This window comes from Salmo trutta, chromosome 34 (assembly GCF_901001165.1).
Source record: "Salmo trutta chromosome 34, fSalTru1.1, whole genome shotgun sequence".
Lineage (NCBI taxonomy): Eukaryota > Metazoa > Chordata > Actinopteri > Salmoniformes > Salmonidae > Salmo > Salmo trutta.
In genome coordinates, this window is record NC_042990.1 from 18,178,111 (window position 1) to 18,198,301 (window position 20,191).

The following is a 20,191-nucleotide window of genomic DNA, read 5'->3' on the forward strand; positions in this document are numbered from 1 at the left end:
GGGTTGCCCAAAAAGTTACACATTGCACCTTTAATCCATCATGTTGTTCCACCACTTGCTGTAGCTTACTTCCAATCCCCTGACCTTCCCACTGCTCCTAACCTCAACCCTGATATTTGTAACACCCAGCCACTCACATCAATGGGCACGCTGTCGTACAGCCTCTTTCCGATCACAGTCTTCCCGTGGATATCGATGTCCTCCCTGTCCCCGATGGGCAGGGTCTGGATGAGTTTACAGTCCAGGTAGAGAGACACAGCCTTGGCCTCAACGCTCAGGGCGATCTTGTGCCAGTTCCTGTCGAACAGGTTGTCCACCTCCTCATTCTTGAACACAGCTCTCACTGCGTCTTTGGTCAGCCCCACTGCGTTGTATTCCACTGCCTTGTTTTCACCGTCCAGACGGATAGACACCTGGGTAGGAGCGACAGTGGAAGGATCAAGTGAATGAAGTTGAATATGTTAATAATGAAAGGACTCTCTTATACATGTGATAGGCAAATATAACATGTTCTATGCTATCAAATAAAATACACTTTTATTGGTCATATACACAGATTTCGCATATGTTATTGTGGGTGCAGCAAAGTGCTTGTGTTCCTAGCTGTGCAGTAGTATCTAACAATTCACAACAACACACACAAATCTAAAAGTAAAATAATGGAATTAAGAAATATACAAATATTAGGACGAGCAATGTCGGAGTGGCATTGAATAAAATACAGTAGAATACAGTGTATACACATGACATGAGTAAAACAGTATGCAAACATTATTATAGTGACTAGTGTTCCATTATTAAAGTGACCAGTGATTCCATGTCTCCAGTATGTATAGAGGGCAGCAGCCTCTAAGGGGCAGGGTTGAGTAACTGGGTGGTAGCCGGCTAGTGATGGCTGTTTAACAGTCTGATGGCCTTGAGATAGAAGCTGTTTTTCAGTCGCTCGGTCCCAGCTTTGATGCACCTAATACTGCCTTCGCCTTCTGGATGATAGCAGGGTGAACAGGCAGTGGCTCGGGTGGTTGATATCTTTATGATCTTTTTGACCTTCCTGTGACATCGGGTGCTGTAGGTGTCCTGGAGGGCAGGCAGTGTGCCCCCGGTGATGCGTTGGGCAGACTCTGGAGGGCCCTGGGATTGCGGGCGCTGCAATTGCCATACCAGGTGGTCATACAGCCCGACAGGATGCTCTCAATTATGCATCTGTAAAAGTTTGTGAGGGTCTTAGGGGCCAAGCCGAATTTCTTCAGCCTCTTGAGGTTGAAGATGCACTGTTGTTCCTTCTTCACCACACTGTCAGTGTGGGTGGACTATTTCAGACTTTCAGTGATGTGTACGCTGAGGAACTTGAAGCTTTTCACCTTCTCCACTGCGGTTCAGTCGATGTGGATAGGGGCGTGCTCCTTCTGCTGTCTCCTGAAGTCCACGATCAGCTCTTTCATTTTGTTGACGTTGAGTGAAAGGTTATGTTTCTGGCACCACTCCACCAGGGCCCTCACCTCCTCCCTGTAGGCTGTCTTGTCATTGTTGGTAATCAGCATACGGTACTACTGTTGTGTTGTCTGCAAACTTGCTTATTGAGTTGGAGGCGTGCATGGCCATGCAGTCATGGGTGAACAGGGAGTACAGGAGGGGGCTGAGCATACACCCTTGTGGGGCCCCTGGGTTGAGGATCAGCGTAGTGGAGGTGTAGTTTCCTACCTTCACCACCTGGGGGCGGCCCGTCAGGAAGTCAAGGACCCAGTTACACAGGGCGGGGTTCAGACCTAGGGCCCCGAGCTTAATGATGAACTTGGTACTATGGTGTTGAAGGCTGAGCCATAGTCAATGAACAGCATTCTTACATAGCTATTCCTCTTGTCCAGATGTGATAGGGCAGTGTGTAGTGTGACAGTGAATGCATCATCTGTGGATCTATTGAGGTGGTATAAAAAATTGAAGTAGGTCTAGGGTGTCAGGTAAGGTAAAGGTGATATGATCCTTAACTAGCCTCTCAAAGCACTTCAGGATGACAGCAGAGAGTGCTACAGGGAGATAGTGATTTAGTTCAGTTACCTTTGCTTTCTTGGGTACAGGAACAATGGTGGACATCTTCAAGCAAGTGGGGACAGCAGATAGTCAAATCAAATCAAATCACATTGTATTTGTCACATGCGTCGAATACCAAAGGTGTAGAGCTTAGAGTGAAATGCTTACTTACAAAAATGCTTAACCAAAAATGCAGTTTTAAGAAAAAACAAGTGTTAAGAAAGTATTTACTAAAAAAAATGAAGTAAAACAATTAATTTAAAAATAATTAAAATAAAAAATAAGACAATGTAAGAAAAAAAAGCAACAATGAAATAACAGTAACGAGGCTATATACAGGAGGTACCGGTACAGAGTCAATGTGCTGGGGAACAGGTTAGTCGAGGTATCGATAATAAACAGAGAGTAGCAACAGTGTAAAAATGGGGGGGGGTCAATGCAAATAATCAGGGTAGCCATTTGGTTAGCTGTTCAGGAGTCTTTTGGCATGTGGGTAGTTGCTGTTAAGAAGCCTGGAACTAGACTTGGCAATCCGATACCGCTTGCCGTGCGGTAGCAGAGAGAAGAGTCTATCACTAGGGTGGCTGGATTCTTAGGCAATGTTTAGGGCCTTCCTCTGACATCGCCTGGTATAGAAGTCCTGGATGGCAGGAAGCTTGGCCCACGTGTTGAGGATCAACATGGCAGTTGTGTTGTTACCTACCCTTACCACCTGGGGTCGGCCTGTCAGGAATTCCAGGATCCAGTTGCAGAGGGAGGTGTTTAGTCCCAAGGTCCTTAGCTTGGTGAGGAGCTTTGAGGGCACTATGGTGTTGAACGCTGAGCTGTTGTCAATGAATAGCATTCTCACATAGGTGTTCATTTTGTCCAGGTGGGAAAGGGCAGTGTGGAGTGCAATAGAGATTGTGTCATCTGTGGATCTGTTGCGGCAGTATGCAAATTGTAGTGGGTCTAGGGTTTTTGGGATAATGGTATTGATGTGAGACATTACCAGCCTTTCAAAGCACATCATGACTACAGATGTGAGTGCTACGGGTAGTCATTTAGGCAGGTTACCTTGGTGTTCTTGGACACAGGGACTATGGTCGTCTGCTTGAAACATGTAGGTATTACAGACTCGGTCAGGGACAGGTTGAAAATGCCAGTGAAGACACTTGCCAGTTTGTCAGCGCATGCTTGGAGTACACGTCCTGGTAATCCATCTGGCCCTGTGGCCTTGTGAATGTTGACCTGTTTAAAGGTCTTACTCACATCGGCTACGGAGAGCATGATCACACAGTTGTCTGGAACAGCTGGTGCTCTCATGCATGCTTCAGTGTTACTTGCCTCAAAGCAAGCAAGTAATTTAGCTCATCTGGTAGGCTTGTGTCACTGGGCAGCTCACGGCTGTGCTTCCTTTTGTAGTCCGTAATTGTTTGCAAGCCCTGCCACATCTGACGAACGTCAGAGACGGTGAAGAAGGATTCAATCTTAGTCCTGCATTGACGCTTTAACTGTTTGATGGTTCGTCGGAGGCCATAGCGGGATTTCTTAGAAGCATCCAGGTTAGAGTCCCATTCCTTGAAAGCGGCAGCTCTACCCATTATCTCAATGCGGATGTTGCCTCTAATCAGTGGCTTTTTTGGGGGGTATGTACATACGGTCTCTGTGGGGATGACATCATCGATGCACTTATTGATGAAGGCAGTGACTAATGTGGTGTACTCCTCAATGCCATCGGAAGAATCCTGGAACATATTCCGGTCTGTGCTAACAAAACAGTTCCGTAGTTTTTGCTTGTAAATAGAAATCAGGAGGATAGGGTTATAGTCAGATTTTCCAAATGGAGGGCGAGGGAGAGCTTTGTATGCATCTCTGTGTGTGGAGTAAAGGTGGTCTAGAGTTTTTTTTCCTCTGGTTGCGCATGTAACATGCTGGTAGAAATGAGGTAAAACAGATTTAAGTTTCCCTGCATTAAATTCCCCGGCGACTAGGAGCGCCGCCTCTGGATGAGCATTTTCTTGTTTGCTTATGGCCTTATACAGCTTGTTGAGTGCGGTCTTAGTGCCAACATCGGTTTGTGGTGGTAAATAGACAGCTACAAAAAATATAGATGAAAACTCTTGGTAAATAGTGTGGTCTACAGCTTATCATGAAATACTCTACCCAGGCGAACAAAACCTTGAGACTTTATTAATATTAGATTTCATGCACCAGCTGTTATTGGCACAGACACAGACCGCCACCCCTTGTCTTACCTGAGGCAGCTGTTTTATTTTGCTGATGGACCGAAAACCCAGCCAGCTGTATGTTATCCATGTCGTCGTTCAGCCATGACTCGGGGAAATACAAGATATCTACTCGTTGGTAGAATAGTCTTGATCGGAGTTCATCCAGTTTATTTTCCAATGATTGCACGTTGGCTAATAGGACAGATGGTAGAGGTGGGTTACACCCTCACCGTCGGATTCTTTCAAGGCACCCCGACCTACAACCCCAATATCTCTGTCTGTTCTTCATGCAAATGACGGGATTTGGGCCTTGTCCAGTGTCTGAATTGAATCCTTCGCATCAGACTCGTTAAAGAAAAAATCTTCATCCTGTACGAGGTGAGTAATCGCTATTCTGATATCCAGAAGCTCTTTTCAGTCATAAGAGACAGTAGTAGAAACATTATGTACAAAATAAGTTACAAAAAAACACACACAATAGCACAATTGGTTAAGAGCCCGTAAAATGGCAGCCATCTCCTCCGGCACCATTCTCAGTGATAGGGAGTGATTGAATATGCCCATAAACACTCTAGCCAGCTGATCTGTTGCATGTTCTGAGGATGGGGTAGGGATGCCGTCTGGGCCGGCAGCCTTGCGAGGGTTAACACACTTAAACGTCTTACTCACATCAGCCATGGAGAACAAGAGCCTACAGTCCTTGGGAGCAGGACGCGTCGGTGGCATTGTGTTATCCTCAAAGTGGGCAAAGAAGGTGTTTAGCTTGTCCGGGAGAAAAACGTTGGTGTCCACGACGTGGCTGGTTTTCCCTTTGTAATCTGTGATTGTCTGTAGACCCTGCCACAAACGGGCAGTGTCTGAGCCTTTGAATTGCGACTCCACTTTGTCTCTGTACTTACATTTTGCCAGTTTGATTGCTTTACGGAGGGAATAGCTACATTATTTGTATTCAACCAAATTTCCAGTCACCTTGCCATGGTTAAATGCAGTGGTTTGCACTTTCAGTTTTGCGCGAATGCTGCCATCTATCCACGGTTTTTGGTATGGGCAGGAACAACAGGTAGCCTAGTGGTTAGAGCATTGGACTAGTAACCGAAAGGTTAGAAGATTGAATCCCCAAACCGACAAGGTAAAAATCTGTCATTCTGCCCCTGAACAATGCAGTTAACCCACTGTTCCTAGGCTGTCATTGAAAATAAGAGCATGTTCTTAACTGACTTGCCTAGTTAAATAAAGGTAAAATTAAAAAACATGTCACATGTGCTCCTGCAATGCCCTCTACTGCTCATCCTGTGTCTCCTTGACCTACTGCCACTCCCCCAGTACTCTCTCTCTCTCTCTCTCTCTCTCTCTCTCTCTCTCTCTCTGTGTGGGCATAGACAGGTGTGCTGGAGTCAGAGCAGATCCCCACCAGCTGCAATCTGTTCCATAATCAAGACCTCTCCAAATCCTTAGTGCTGCCAGATTGTAATCTCTGCTCAGTCAGTTTATGTTTCTAGTCATTTGTTACTAGTCAGATCCTGTTGTGCCTGTTTTCCTTGCCTGATGCTGTTTTCCTCTCCGCTACAGTTCTGCCCACTCTGACTCTGGCCCCTGTCTCCAGTCGCATGTCTCGTCATCCTGCTACTCTGTCCTGGATTCCCCACTCTACTACTCCCTTGGATTCCCCTCCAGACCTGCTTACCCTGTTTCCAGCAACCCGCCCTAGCTGACCTGCACTCCATCTCCCCCCTGTGTGTCAATAAATACCTTGGTTACTTCATCCCAGTCTCCTCGTCTGAGTCTGCTCTTGGGTTCCCCTGTTCCACTCAGTATAACACAACATCCCCAATGCTATTCAATGGTACAAATGATCAGGAAAATAATCATCATGCCTCTCTGTCGACGCACCAAGCACTGCAATTGGCAATACAATAGACTCAGCATGGGGACTGTTGATGAACACACACACACACCACTATGATAACCCACCTGTGGAATTCCATACTTGTCAAAGATCTGCCAGAGGTACCAGTCCTCCCGTCTCGAGGTCTTCCTGAACTTGAAAGTCGTCACAAAGGCATATTCATCTGGCAGACCTTGAGGGAACACGTCTCTGGAAAACATCAACAGCACAGATGGTTACCATTCAATCATCACATCCACACTACATGCATGCATTATCACTGGATTGTTGACATAGTTCACTGTAGTATATCTACTGCTACAGGCCTACATATCATTCTGACTATATGACTAGATTGTATTTGGATTACTGAGACAGTGTTATTTGGGTTGTTAATTGGATTCGTTCTGACATTCTTGCTTTCTTGTTTCTTGACTATTCATTATTTATGAACTTCTTTGTCATTTTACTGCACAGGTAGGAGGTAGTAACACAAGCATTTCACTGCACCCGCTATAACATCTTCTAAACTGTGTACGTGACCAATAAACTTTGATTTGATTTGATCAATCAGCTTGCAACTGAGATTTTCATCACAAACTGGTGTTGTTGGTTTACCTTTTCAAATCCCATAAAACATTTGGGGTCAACAATAACGTTAGAATTGATGAGAAAGAAAAATACTTTTACTTCAATTGAACACCGTCTAAGAACTGGCACAATGGCCAACACATAGCCTCAGCAATTCTGGGTTTATGGTTGGATCTTGACAGAGTACAGCAACAACTGGAAGTGACTTTTTGTAGCAGCTTAACCTGCTTGGTAAATTCTTCTAATCTGATACAAAAAAGTAACTTCCAGTCATAGCTGTACTCCCTCTAGCCAGAACCAGGGTTTAGATTCCTCATTGGTATAGACGGGTTGGCTGACAACGTCATTAAAATTATGTGTGCATCGATGAGGCAGAAAGCTGTGTGGTGTTATGATTCTGAACAGTCAGATCTTTAGCAACAATGACAAGAAGCTGCTATGTGGGGAATCGGTTGTGACATCGTTGCATCTTGTTATTGATAATTGTTTTGAGGTGTTTTGACTCATATGCTAATATGGCAAAAATTCACTAGCTAGCTAACCAACAACTGTAATGATGTATTTGAGAGACAGAAAGTGCTCATCGTGCAAATGTGATTATGTTTTCAATAAACATTTGGATATTAAATATAGTTTACATGTTGTCAACAATCTAAACCAATTCCAGTATTTTTCCCTATAGTTGAACACAGGTGGTTTTATTGCTTATTATTAACAACTGGTGGGTCTAATCCTGAATGCTGATTTGATTAAACCGCATTCCATCCGGTGTCTATTCCACAAGTTACCATTGGCTAAATCTATGATGTTAAAATGCCTATTTACTCTGTTCAAATTCCACTGTCTCATCAGCCCAGCCAGGCAATTTATAAACTTGAACTCCACTATAAAAAGCATCTGGAAATTATTTCAGATTTCTTTTAGACTAACAATGAGTTTTCTACAGCGGAAATTTGTATAAACCTTGCCGTCTGTCTCTCCGACATTTGCAACTTTATTTCAATATTCAAATTTGATCTCCAGATGTCCCATAGTAATGAACGTGTCGGGAGTCAGGATGAGACAGGCAGGCAGGCAGGCAGGCAGCTTTTCTCAGCTCCGACTCAGGCCTAACAACACTACAACAACCAATATTTCTCTGGCATTATCACTTAAACTACCATCCCATGTATGCACACGGCCAAATATCACACCTGTGCCATGACTTCCATCGCCTTGTGGCCTGCGCCACTGGCGCGATCTCGCATGGTATTTGTCACAGCAAATACAAAATAATTCACTCACTCTGTCTGTTGTACAATAGGCATGGTCCCAAGTCGAACATAGGAGCTCTGGCCCTCATCAAACCTTAATCCCAGTATGTTTTCCACTTTGAAGTATTCCATCAGGTCAAACCCTGCAACAGACGGGACAGAAAATAACATGATTAGCCTAGAGTTGTAGCCGAGTAAATCAAATACATAAAGTGGTTTGATCACCAATAGAGGGAGCACAGATCATGAAAAGGCCAGAGCAACACACAAAAAAACATCAAATATACCTATAGGTTGAAAATGACTGACAGGGAGATACCAATTACCCAAGTAATTAGGATGACATTTATACCGTTTCTCACAATATATAAACTAACATTAAGAAGTTTGGGGTCACTTAGAAATGCTTCTTTAATCAGGACATAATTGCAAAAGGGTTTTAACATGATAAACTTGGATAAGCTAACACAACGTGCCATTGGAACACAGGAGTGATGGTTGCTGATAATGGTCCTCTGTACGCCTATGTAGATATTCCATAGAAAATCAGTAGTTTCCAGCTACAATAGTAATTTTCAACATTAACAATGTCTACACTGTATTTATGATCAATTTGATGTTATTTTAATGGACAAAAAATGTGCTTTTCTTTCAAAAACAAGGACAATTCCAAGTGACCCCAAACCTTCAAATGGTAGTGTATATACATTTATTAACAATTAAAAAAACAGAAATACCTTACTTACGTAAGTATTCAGACCCTTTGCTATGAGAATCTAAATTGAGCTCAGGTACATCCTGTTTCCATTGATCACCCTTGAGATGTTTCTACAACTTGATTGGAGTCCACTTGTGGTAAATTCAATTGATTGGACATTATTTGGAAAGGCACACACCTGTGTATATGAGGACTCACAGTTGACAATGCATGTCAGAGCAAAAACCAAGCCATGAGTTCGAAGGAATTTGTCTGTAGATTGTGTGAGGCACAGATCTGGGGAAGGCTACCAAAAATATTCTGCAACATTGAAGGTCCCCAAGAACACAGTGGCCTCCATCATTCTTAAGTGGAATAAGTTTGGAACCACCAAGACTCTTCCTAGAGCTGGCCGCCCGGCAAAACTTAGCAATCGGGGGAGAAGGGCCTTGGTCAGGGAGGTGACCAAGAACCCGATGGTCACTCTGACAGAGCTCCGGGAGAGCTCTGTGGATATGGGAGAACCTTTCAGAAGGCCAACCCACTCTGCAGCATTCCACCAATCAGGCCTTTATGGTTGGGTGGGCATGACGGAAGCCACTCCTCAGTAAAAGGCACATGACAGCCTGCATGGAGTTTTCCAAAAGGCACCTAAAGGACTCAGACCATGAGAAAAAAGATTCTCTGGTCTGATGAAACCAAGATTGAACTCTTTGGCCTGAATGCCAAGCATCACATCTGGCACCATCCCTATGGTGAAGCATGGTGGTGGCAGCATCATGCTGTGGGGATGTTTTTCAGAGGCAGGGACTGGGAGACTAGTCAGAATCGAGGTGAAGATGAACGGAGCACAGTACAGAGAGATCCTTGATGAAAACCTGCTCCATAGAGCTCAGGACCTCAGACTGGGGCGAAGGTTCATCTTCCAACAGAACAACAACCCTAAGCACACAGCCAAGACAACGCATGAGTGGCTTCGGGACAAGTCTCTGAATGTCACTGATTGGCCCAGCCCGAGCCCAGACTTGAACCCAATCTAACATCTCTGGAGAGACCTGGAAATAACTGTACAGTGAAGCTCCCCATCCAACCTGACAGAGCTTGAGAGAATCTGCTGAGAAGAATTGGAGAAATTTCCCAAATACAGGTGTGCCAAGCTTGCAGTGTCACACCCAAAAAGCCAAAGGTGCTTCAACAAGTACTGAGTAAAGGGTCTGAATAGTTATTTCCTTATTTTTATACATTTGCTAAAAAATCTAAAGACTTGTTTTTGCTTTGTCAATTTGGGGTATTGTGTGTATATTGATGAGGGGAAAAATATATTTTATGAATTTATGAACAAGGCTGTCACATTCCAAAATGTGGAAAAAGTCAAGGGGTCTGAATACTTTCTGAATGCACTGTATATCATTATTATCACGTCGAGACAGATACATTTTAATTTAGGGGGGGTGGGGGGAAAGAGAGAGAGAGAGCGAGAGGAATCCCAAGGTATTGTATAGCCGTAATATTTGTGATTCTGGAGTTAGCAAATAGGCATTTGTCATCCCAGCATAAAACATGCAATGATCACTCAAAATACCAAACAGTTCTCACACCCTAAAGGGAAGTAGAACTATGCATATTTGGGGTCTCCACCATACAGTATGTCATCACCTGAGAAAAGAATAGTTACAGACAGAAGGAAATTCTCTTTGTAGTTTGTAGTTACCTACTAATTGACCACCAAAGTAGCTATTAAACTGGTTTGATTGAAAACTTCCCAGACTGGTGTAGGTATAGAGTCTCCTACCATTCAGCGATCCTATTGAACAAGTGGCGAGATTGACTGGTAATATCACCATTCAGAGCCAGAGGAAACCTTTTAGTCACTCAGTAATCATCATGCCTAACTCATTTACAACTGAGTGTTGAGAGATGGACTTTGGTCGTCTAGTCTGACCCAACATGTTGAATAAATACTGAAAAGAGTCAGTAGAGAACCATTGAACCATCGACTGGCGGCCATGATGTCCCCACTGTGTGTCATGATGAACCGGCAGCCAAGCCCAGCGCTCCGATGTTGCCATCTGTCTGGATCAAAAGAATGCAGAGTGCCTTTCCTTTTCCTAGTCACTGCACTCATTTGTCGTTCGCCACAGAGCCAGGTCGCCCCATTGGCCGTCTGTTCTTCGGCTGTTCAGAATAACTTTTTGGAGGATGATGATTATACAGCATCCTCTGCCAATCCAAATTACAGGTCTGTGCTACAGCCATGGCTCGTCCCTAAAGCCATGGGACTCAGTGAGCCAATGGAGCACGGGGAGTATTTGCATAGTGCAGCACGGTGACAGAAGAGAAAACAGAGGTATAAAAAAACTCACAGCTGGATTATGGGTAGTTTGGTACCTCCTTCGACCACGCCCCACCCAGATGACATCTGATCTCAAAGTCTCTGTTAAAGAACCAACAGGCTAGTTACCCCAGTGTTTCCCCTACCATCATTTTCTTGGCGGTGTGGGGCCGGACCTGTCTGTCTGTCTGTCTGAGTAGTTGTCACTTCCTTGCTGTGAGATGAAGTAGATTGATGCAGCAGGTCAGAGGAATGTTTATCAGATATCCAGCAGCGTGGTATGACAGGGCTAAGGGGCCCCTGTATTTATTTAATTTTTTTCCCTCTGTTACTAATGTGTGTTTCAAGGCTGTTTCTACAGAACCAGAGTAGGTTTCAGCAGCACTCTCACATTACCGCCTCCATAATGAAACTTAATTGGGGCTAGGGGCAGTATTGTCACTTTCAGATTAAATACGTGCCCATATTAAACTGCCTCCTACTCAAACTCAGAAGCTAGGATATGCATATTATTAGTAGATTTGGATAGAAAACACTCTAAAGTTTCCAAAACTTTTTGAATGATGTCTGTGAGTATAACAGAACTCATATGGCAGGCAAAAACCTGAGAAGATTCCAAGCAGGAAATGAAAATCTGGTTCCTGTAGTTTTCCCAAGTCCTTGCCTTTCTGACACACAGTGAGTTAGGACTCAAATAGCACTTCCTAAGGCTTCCACTAGATGTCAACAGTCTTAGAAAGTTATTTGAGCCTTTTGCGGTAAACACAGACCGAAGGAGAACACTGTGAGAGGATACATGTGTTCCAAAACTTTTTTCAAGACATAGCATGGGTCCGGTTGGAATATTACTGAAGTTTCACGTTCTCAAGGCCCTAAAGATTGATGCTATACAACGTTTGACATGTTTGAACAAACGTAAATATAACTTTTCTTGACTTTCATCGTCACATTTCCCTCCCTACACTTTGAGTAGCCTACTGAACGCGCAAACAACATGGAGTTATTTGGACATAAATTATGAACTTTATCGAACAAAACAACATTTATTGTGGACCTGGGATGCCTGAAAGTGCCTTCTGATGAAGATTATTAAAGGTAAGTGAATATTTATAATGCTATTTATGCGTTTAGATGACTCCAAGATGGCCGGTGTCTATAATTGCCTGCTGTTTTTTTCTGAGCACAGTACTCAGATTATTGCAAAGTGTGCTTTCCCAGTAAAGTTATTTTGAAATCTGTCAATGCGATTGCATTCAGGAGATGTTAATCTATAAATCTTTGAATAACAGTTTAATATTTTATCAACATTTCTAATGAGTAATTTTGTCATTTGTTGTGCTGATTCATCGTCATTTTTGAAGCCAAAATATTTTCTGAACATCACCGCCACTTGTAAAATGCTGTTTTTGGATATAAATATGAACTTGATAGAACACAAAATGCATGTATTGTCTAACATAATGTCCTAGGAGTGTCATCTGATGAAGATTGTCAAAGGTTAGTGCATAATTTTAGCTGGTTTTCTGCTTTTGGTGACACCTGTTCTTGCATTGAAAATGGCTGTGTGTAATGTTTTGTCTATGTACTGTCCTAACATAATCTAACTTTATGCTTTCGCTGTAAACCCTTTTTGAAATCGGACAACGTGGTTAGATTAAGGAGATGTTTATCTTTCAAATGGTGTAAAATAGTTGTATGTTTGAGAAATTTGAATTATGACATTTTGTTGTTTTCAAATTTGGAGCTCTGATATTTCACTGGCTGTTGATAGTGTGTACCGCGGGTGGGACGCTAGCGTCCCACGTTGCCCATAGAAGTTAACTGCCCCTTGAACAATGTTAAGTATAGCGTATTGACATTCGCAAGGCATATTTCTTCTGAATTATGTACATATGGGAAATGTGATTCAAGTCTAACTGAGAAAATGTGTACTGTAGCCTGATTAAAACTCTCTTCAGAGTGATTCTCTGTTGCATGAAGAGCAGTATGCAGTCTGGACTGAAACTTATGAATGAACTCAGCATAGCAGGGTATTCAAGCTGCCCGTACTACCAGATACACAGTTGCTGTAAGAAAGATTTACAGGAGACAAAAACTACAAATATAATTCAACCCACTTTTTTCATGAATTATGCCAGACTGGCTGTGTATTTATAGGCATTGGCATTGGTAATCAGATCAGATGGATAACTGGCAACATTAGTAAACACCCTGCCATTGGCCCTGCTGGCATTGCCACCTTGACTTGTTTGTTGTTTAAAAGGGTGTGTTTTCTTCAAACCACATTAATATGGTGGGTGACTAACCCTGGAAACCTCAGTCCTGTCACACACACTCACACTCGCACGCACACTCACACACACAACTGTTCCATTGGAGCACCATGACATTACTGCATACAAAAGCTAATTTTAGGCTTCTGACTTTAAACAAGTGGAGTTTGATCCCAGCCAGCACACAACGTTCTGAGAACCATATGTTTCTTAGAGATTGGTAAGAACATGGTTGTCCTATGGTTATTTTGCATACAGCCCTCACACAACTTTCTGGGAATGATGCAGGAAAGATGCTTGGCTTTGGAACATTCTCAGCACATTTAGGGAACTTGACCAAAAACGTTATTTTCTTGGTATTTCATTACTTTAACAGAATGTTTCCTAAAAGTTCAAACATGGTTACATTTCATTTCAATTTTGGTAATGTTCTAGAAACATTCTCTAACTGGTTTGACATTGGGAATGTTCTCAAATAGTTAAGAGAATGTTCAGAAACAATGTTCTTCTGTGGAATTTTCAGTACTTCAGCATAACGTTTCTTTGGTGTGACTTTCCACCATGTATGGCCATACGAATGTATAAGGGCAAGCCGATTACCTCGTTTCAAGATGGCTGCTACTTACATTCTGGTTAGCGTTGTGAAGCATAAACAAAATAAACACGGAATGCTTTGATACACACCGAAAGCCGAGACTCCACAGATCATGAGGATGTCTTATTTGTCTAACTATGACCTACCACCAGCTTCGAGAGTCAATATTTTTATTTTACTCAACGTTTTCACCAAACAGCAAACATCTTGCAAGGTAAGCTTCAATTTGGTCTGTGTTTGAGCTATAGCTACATGGAGGATATTACATTCATCCTTAGGTTGGTAGGAACAAATCTAGCCTGTTGTCAATGTTATCTGTTGATGTATGACTTAATGGCAAAATCGAATGTACACCAAGTGACTATATCTTTGCGCATCAAAAATATGAGGAAGCTTGCTTACACACCTTAGGCATCCATTACACAGGGGATTGGCTACAATGGCACCTTGGCAGTCTTGTAGCCAATGATATAAGCTTTCCAGGGATATGCAGTTGACCTGGGTGGGACAAAGCAAGGCCTTGAACCTTTTATGCGTAATGTGAACTATTGCTACCTGGCTCAGAGACGTGACTCACCGAGCATAATACATTACATTGTAAAACAGATTTCATCGCTTTCATTTCATTGCTTTAGCATAAAAGATGGCTTCTCAAGAAAATAAAAATGTAAAAACGAATAATATCGAACAGGACGCTAATAAGAAGGCAGCTATGAATAAGTATACCGACATAGAAGCTTGAATAAAATACTGGTTGGACTCGGATCAGGGGAGCGATTTGGACAACGAGGATTTCGACAAAGATTGCTTTCTATAAGGATTGGATACACTTTTAGATCTGTAAGTAAATAATTTTCATGACTTTATATTGCTAAATTACTATATGTATTTAGTTTATTATAATTTGCCTGCTTTTGATGCTTTGGATTTAGTTTACATAGGTCTATGTAACAAGTCATTTCAATGTTATATACTGTAATTCCAAAGTAGTTATTGTTTATGTTTCATATTAGTTCACTGTTTGCGGTTTTAAGTGTCATCCTTGTAACTTATGAGAGGCCACTAAACTCTCATGGCCATTGTTTATTTGTGGTTCTCACCTCTGCCTTTGTCTCCAAAGTATTACTGTTTGCATTGTGTGTGTGCTTCACACCTTCTATGTCAGTCTCTGTACAGATAAAGTTTGTGCTTGGGGTTTTTACTCTACAGTAATGTCGTTTTGTAAATTTAGTCAACTAATTCTGTGTGTCTTACAACAATCTATCCCTTTATTTTATTCACCACAGAGTGGAGGATGTAAAGGATTTTGATGATTTGAGAGCCACCCCTCCCCAGCAAGTGCCCCCGCCGGTCAAGGTCTTCACCCCCCACTGTTATGTCAATCACCCCGTCTGATGGTTCTACATCCACTCGTCATAGGCCTCATGAAAAAGAAAATAAGGGCTTGTGGCACCATTCATCCTAACAGAATCGGTTTCTCCAAGACCAAGGTAAACGACATAACAAAGACAGCAGAGAGGGGGACCATACGTTGGATCAGGACTAACAAGCTGCTTTTTGTGAAATGGAAGGACACTAGGGAAGTAACCATGCTCACCACAAAGCATAAGGCATTCAATAACAACCATGTCTCAAGGAGTGTGAAAAGGGAAGAATGTCCCCATTCCTGTTTCTGTGAAGGACTACAATGCCCGCATGGGGGGTGTCGACCTATCTGTTGCTCTTTCAGGTCCTCCACAAGACCAGGAAGTGGTATAAGATTTTTTTTCCCACTTTGTGGACATTGCTACAGTAAATGCTTTCATTCTCCACAAGCAGATGGCCAAAGCAAAAGGTCAAACCCCTCTCTCCCAGTTGGCCTTCCGAGAGCAGCTGGTGTTTGAAATGGCTGAATTGGTGGGCCAAAGCAACCTCACAACCATCACAAGGCCCCTCACTCAAAGTGAGCGCCACTATCCAACACACATGCCAAAAGAGAAAAGGAAGAACTGCAAGCATTGCACAAAACAAAGGGAGAAAAAAAGGGTGAAATGCCAGATCTTCTGTCCGAAATGCCAGTTTGCTTTTTGTTTCCTGGCAGAGAGGGACTGCTTCAAGGACTATCACGACATGCACAAGCTACGGTGAAAGTGAAATCTAATCATCTACACCTGGGATGTAAAAATGAACATGAATGCTATTTGTAAATAGTTCAGCTTATTTCTATTTTTGCGCCTTTTTTTGTGAAAGACACGTGTGTAACCAAGTTTGTGTTTGATAAGACATTTATATGTATTTTTTTATGTAAAGCTGTTGCTTTTATATTGTTTTTGTAACAGTTAATTTGTGTGTGGGACCAATACATTGGATATGCCTAGGCTAAACATTCAGAGTGGTTGAAAAAACACTTGGATATCCCCTGTATGTCCCCCGACACCACCACAATGTTTGAGAGAGGTTGGTGTTGTAGAAATGTTGTTTTTGTAGTGAACAATAACTTTTAGGCACATCCAGTGTGCAAAAACAGTGCAATTACCACATGCTGACACTTTGGAGAGGCTGAAAGACACTTGAATGTAACCTGGATACCCCATAACATCCCCACAATGTTTGAGTGAGGTTGATATGGTAGAAATTGTGTTTTTATACTGAATAAATAGCATTTAGGAAATACAAATAAGTAATAGCACCGGAATTCTCTAATTTACAGACATATGCCACTTTGGAGAGGTTTAGGGACACTTGGAAACGTCCTGTGACCACACCTGACACTTACTAAAACATCTGCCCATTTCTAGTTGTTAGGTCTATCAATCCCATTTTTTATCTGATGATGTGGAAGCCATCTGTGTTTCCAGCTCTGGGCATCAATAATTCACGTATTGCTTGCCAATGAAAGGGGTGGTATACAGAAGATAGCCCTATTTGGTAAAAGACCAAGTCACTCCGCTTTTCAGTTCGCTGCAGATAACAACTAGAACGAGTTGCAAACAATAAATCTAACTGGACCGTTTTATCTCCATCTTTTCATTGAAAGACTCAATCATGGACACTCTTACTGACAGTTGTGACAGTTGTTTTGTGCTGCTGCCATGTTGTGTTGCTACCATGTTGTTGTCATGTTGTGTTGCTACCATGCTGTGTTTTCATGTGTTGCTGCCATGCTATGTTGTTGTCTAAGGTCTCTCTTTATGTAGTGTTGTGGTGTCTCTGTTGTCACGATGTGTGTTTTGTACTATATTTTTATTTTATTTCTTTATCCCAGCCCCCGTCCCCGCAGGAGGCCTTTTGTCTTTTGGTAGGCCGGTATTCTAAATAAGAATTTGTTCTTAACTGACTTGCCTAGTAAAATAAAGGTTAAATAAAATGTTACATAAAATTTTTTTATTATTATATATATATATATATATATATATATATATATTATGGCAAGAACAGCTCAAATAAATAAAGAGAAACGACAGTCCATCATGACGTTAAGACATGAAGGTCAGTCAATATGGAACATTTCAAGAACTTTTAAAGTTTCTTCAAGTGCAGCTGCAATAAACATCAAGCGTTATGATGAAACTGGCTCTCATGAGAACCGCCACAGGAAAGGAAGACCCAGAGTTCATAGAGTTACCAGCCTCAGAATTTTCAGCCCAAATAAATGCTTCACAGAGTTCAAGTAACATCTCAACATCAACTGTTCAGAGGAGACTTGGTGAATCAGGCCTTCGTGGTCGAATTGCTGCAAAGAAACCATTACTAAAGGACACTAAAAAGAAGAAGAGAATTGCTTGGTCCCAGAAACACTATCAATGAACATTAGACTGGTGAAAATCTGTCCTTTGGCCTGATGAGAGCAAATTTGAGATTTTTGGTTCCAACCGCCGTGCCTTTGTGAGATGCAGAGTAGGTGAACGGATGATCTTGGGGCGGCAGCGTAGCCTAGTGGTTAGAGTGTTGGACTAGTAACCGAAAGGTTGCAATTTCAAACCCCTGAGCTGACAAGGTACAAATCTGTTGTTCTGGCCCTGAACAAAGCAGTTAACCCACTAGGCCATCATTGAAAATAAGAATTTGTTCTTAACGGACTTGCCTAGGTAAATAAAAAAAATCTCTGCATGTGTGGTTCCCACTGTGAAGCATGGAGGAGGTTTTGGGGTGCTTTGCTGGTGACACTGTCTGTGATTTATTTAGAATTCAAGGCACAATTAACCAGCATGGCTACCACAGCATTCTGCAGTGAAACGCCATCCCATTTGATTTGTGCTTAGTGGGACTATCATTTTGTTTTTCAACAGGACAATGACCCAAAACATCTCCAGGCTGTGTAAGTATATGCTATTTGACCAAGGAGGAGAGTGATGGAGTGCTGCATCAGATGACCTGGCCTCCACAATCACCTGACCTCAACACATTTGAGATTGTTTGGGATGAGTTGGACTGCAGAGTGAAGGAAAAGCAGCCAACAAGTGCTCAGCAAGTGCTCCTTCAAGACAGTTGGAAAAGCATTCCAGGTGAAGCTGGCTGAGAGAATGCCAAGCATGTCATCAAGGCAAAGGGTGGCTACTTTCAAGAATCTCAAATATAAAATATATTTTGATTTGATGAACACTTTTTTGGTTAAGTACATGATTCCATATGTGTTATTTCATAGTTTTGATGTCTTCACTATTAATCAACAATGTAGAAAATAGTAAAAATAAAGAAAAACCCATAATGAGTAGGTGTGTCCAAACCTTTGACTGGTACTGTATATATTCAAGGGATACCAGTACCGAGTCAATGTGCAGGGGTACGAGGTAATTGAGGTAGAGTTTAAGTCGGAAGTTTACATACACTTAGGTTGGCGTTATTAAAACAAATTTTTCAACCACTCCACAAATTTCTTGTTAACAAACTATACTTTTGGCAAGTCAGTTAGGACATCTACTTTGTGCATGACGCAAGTAATTTTTCCAACAATTCTTTACAGACAGATTATTTCTCTTTTAATTCGCTCTATCACAAATCCAGTGGGTCAGAAGTTTACATACACTAAGTTGACTGTGCCTTTAAACAGCTTGGAAAATTCCAGAAAATTATGTCATAGCTTAAGAAGCTTCAGATAGGCTAATTGACGTTATGTGAGTCAATTGGAGGTGTACCTGTGGATCTATTTCAAGGCCTACCTTCAAACTCAGTGCCTCTTTGCTGGACATCATGGGAAATCAAAATTAATCAGCCAGTCTGGTTGGAGCCTTGGGAGCAATTTCTAAATGCCTGAAGGTACCACGTTCATCTGTACAAACAATAGTACGCAAGTATAAACACTATGGAACCACGCAGCCGTCATACCGCTCAGGAAGGAGACGCGTTCTGTCTACTATAGATGAACGTACTTTGGTGCGAAAAGTGCAAATCAATCCCAGAACAACAGCAAAGGACCTTGTGAAGATGCTGGAGGAAACAGTTACAAAAGTATCTATATCCACAGTAAAACAAGACCTATATCGACATAACCTGAAAGGCTGCTCAGCGAGGAAGAGGCCACTGCTCCAAAACCGCCATAAAAAAGCCAGACTACAGTTTGCAACTGCACATGGGGAAAAAGATCGTACATTTTGAGAAATGTCCTCTGGTCTGATGAAACAAAAATAGAACTGTTTGGCCATAATGACCATTGTTATTTTGTGAGGAAAAAGGGGGAGGCTTGCAAGGCGAAGAACACCATCCCAACCGTGAAGCACGGGGGTGGCAGCATCATGTTGTGGGGGTGCTTTGCTGCAGGAGGGACTGGTGCACTTCACAAAATATATGGCATCATGATGAGGGAAAATGATGTGTATATATTGAAGCAACATCTCAAGACATCAATCAATCAATCAAATGTATTTATAAAGCCCTTCTTACATCAGCTGATGTCACAAAGTGCTCTACAGAAACCTAGCCTAAAACCCCAAACAGCAAGCAATGCAGGTGTAGAAGCACGGTGGCTAGGAAAAACTCCCTAGAAAGGCCAGAACCTAGGAAGAAAACTAGAGAGGAACCAGGCTATGAGGGGTGGCCAGTCCTCTTCTGGCTGTGCCGGGTGGAGATTATAACAGAACATGACATCAGTCAGGAAGTTAAAGCTTGGTCACAAATGGGTCTTCCAAATGGACAATGACCCCAAGCATACTTCCAAAGTTGTGGCAAAATGGCTTAAGGACAACAAAGTCAAGGTATTGGAGTGGCCATCACAAAGCCCTGACCTCAATCCTATAGAAAATATGTGGGCAGAACTAAAAAAGCATATGCGAGCAAGGAGGCCTACAAACCTGACTCAATTACACCAGCTCTGTCAGGAGGAATGGGTCAAAACTCACCCAACTTATTGTG

General features: G+C 42.3%; 1 protein-coding gene across 2 annotated transcripts in view; it reads right to left on the minus strand.

The window, feature by feature from the left end:
• Positions 1–20,191, minus strand: part of LOC115173728 (collagen alpha-1(XXII) chain-like) — a 75,151-nt gene that overhangs the window by 41,755 nt on the left and 13,205 nt on the right. For both annotated transcript variants that reach the window (XM_029732078.1, XM_029732077.1), the window contains exons 5-7: positions 7,999–8,110; positions 6,210–6,333; positions 138–413 (exon numbers count right to left, since the gene is read on the minus strand). In XM_029732078.1, the coding sequence (XP_029587938.1) occupies positions 138–413; positions 6,210–6,333; positions 7,999–8,110 (512 nt within the window). The remainder of the gene's footprint in view (positions 1–137; positions 414–6,209; positions 6,334–7,998; positions 8,111–20,191) is intronic.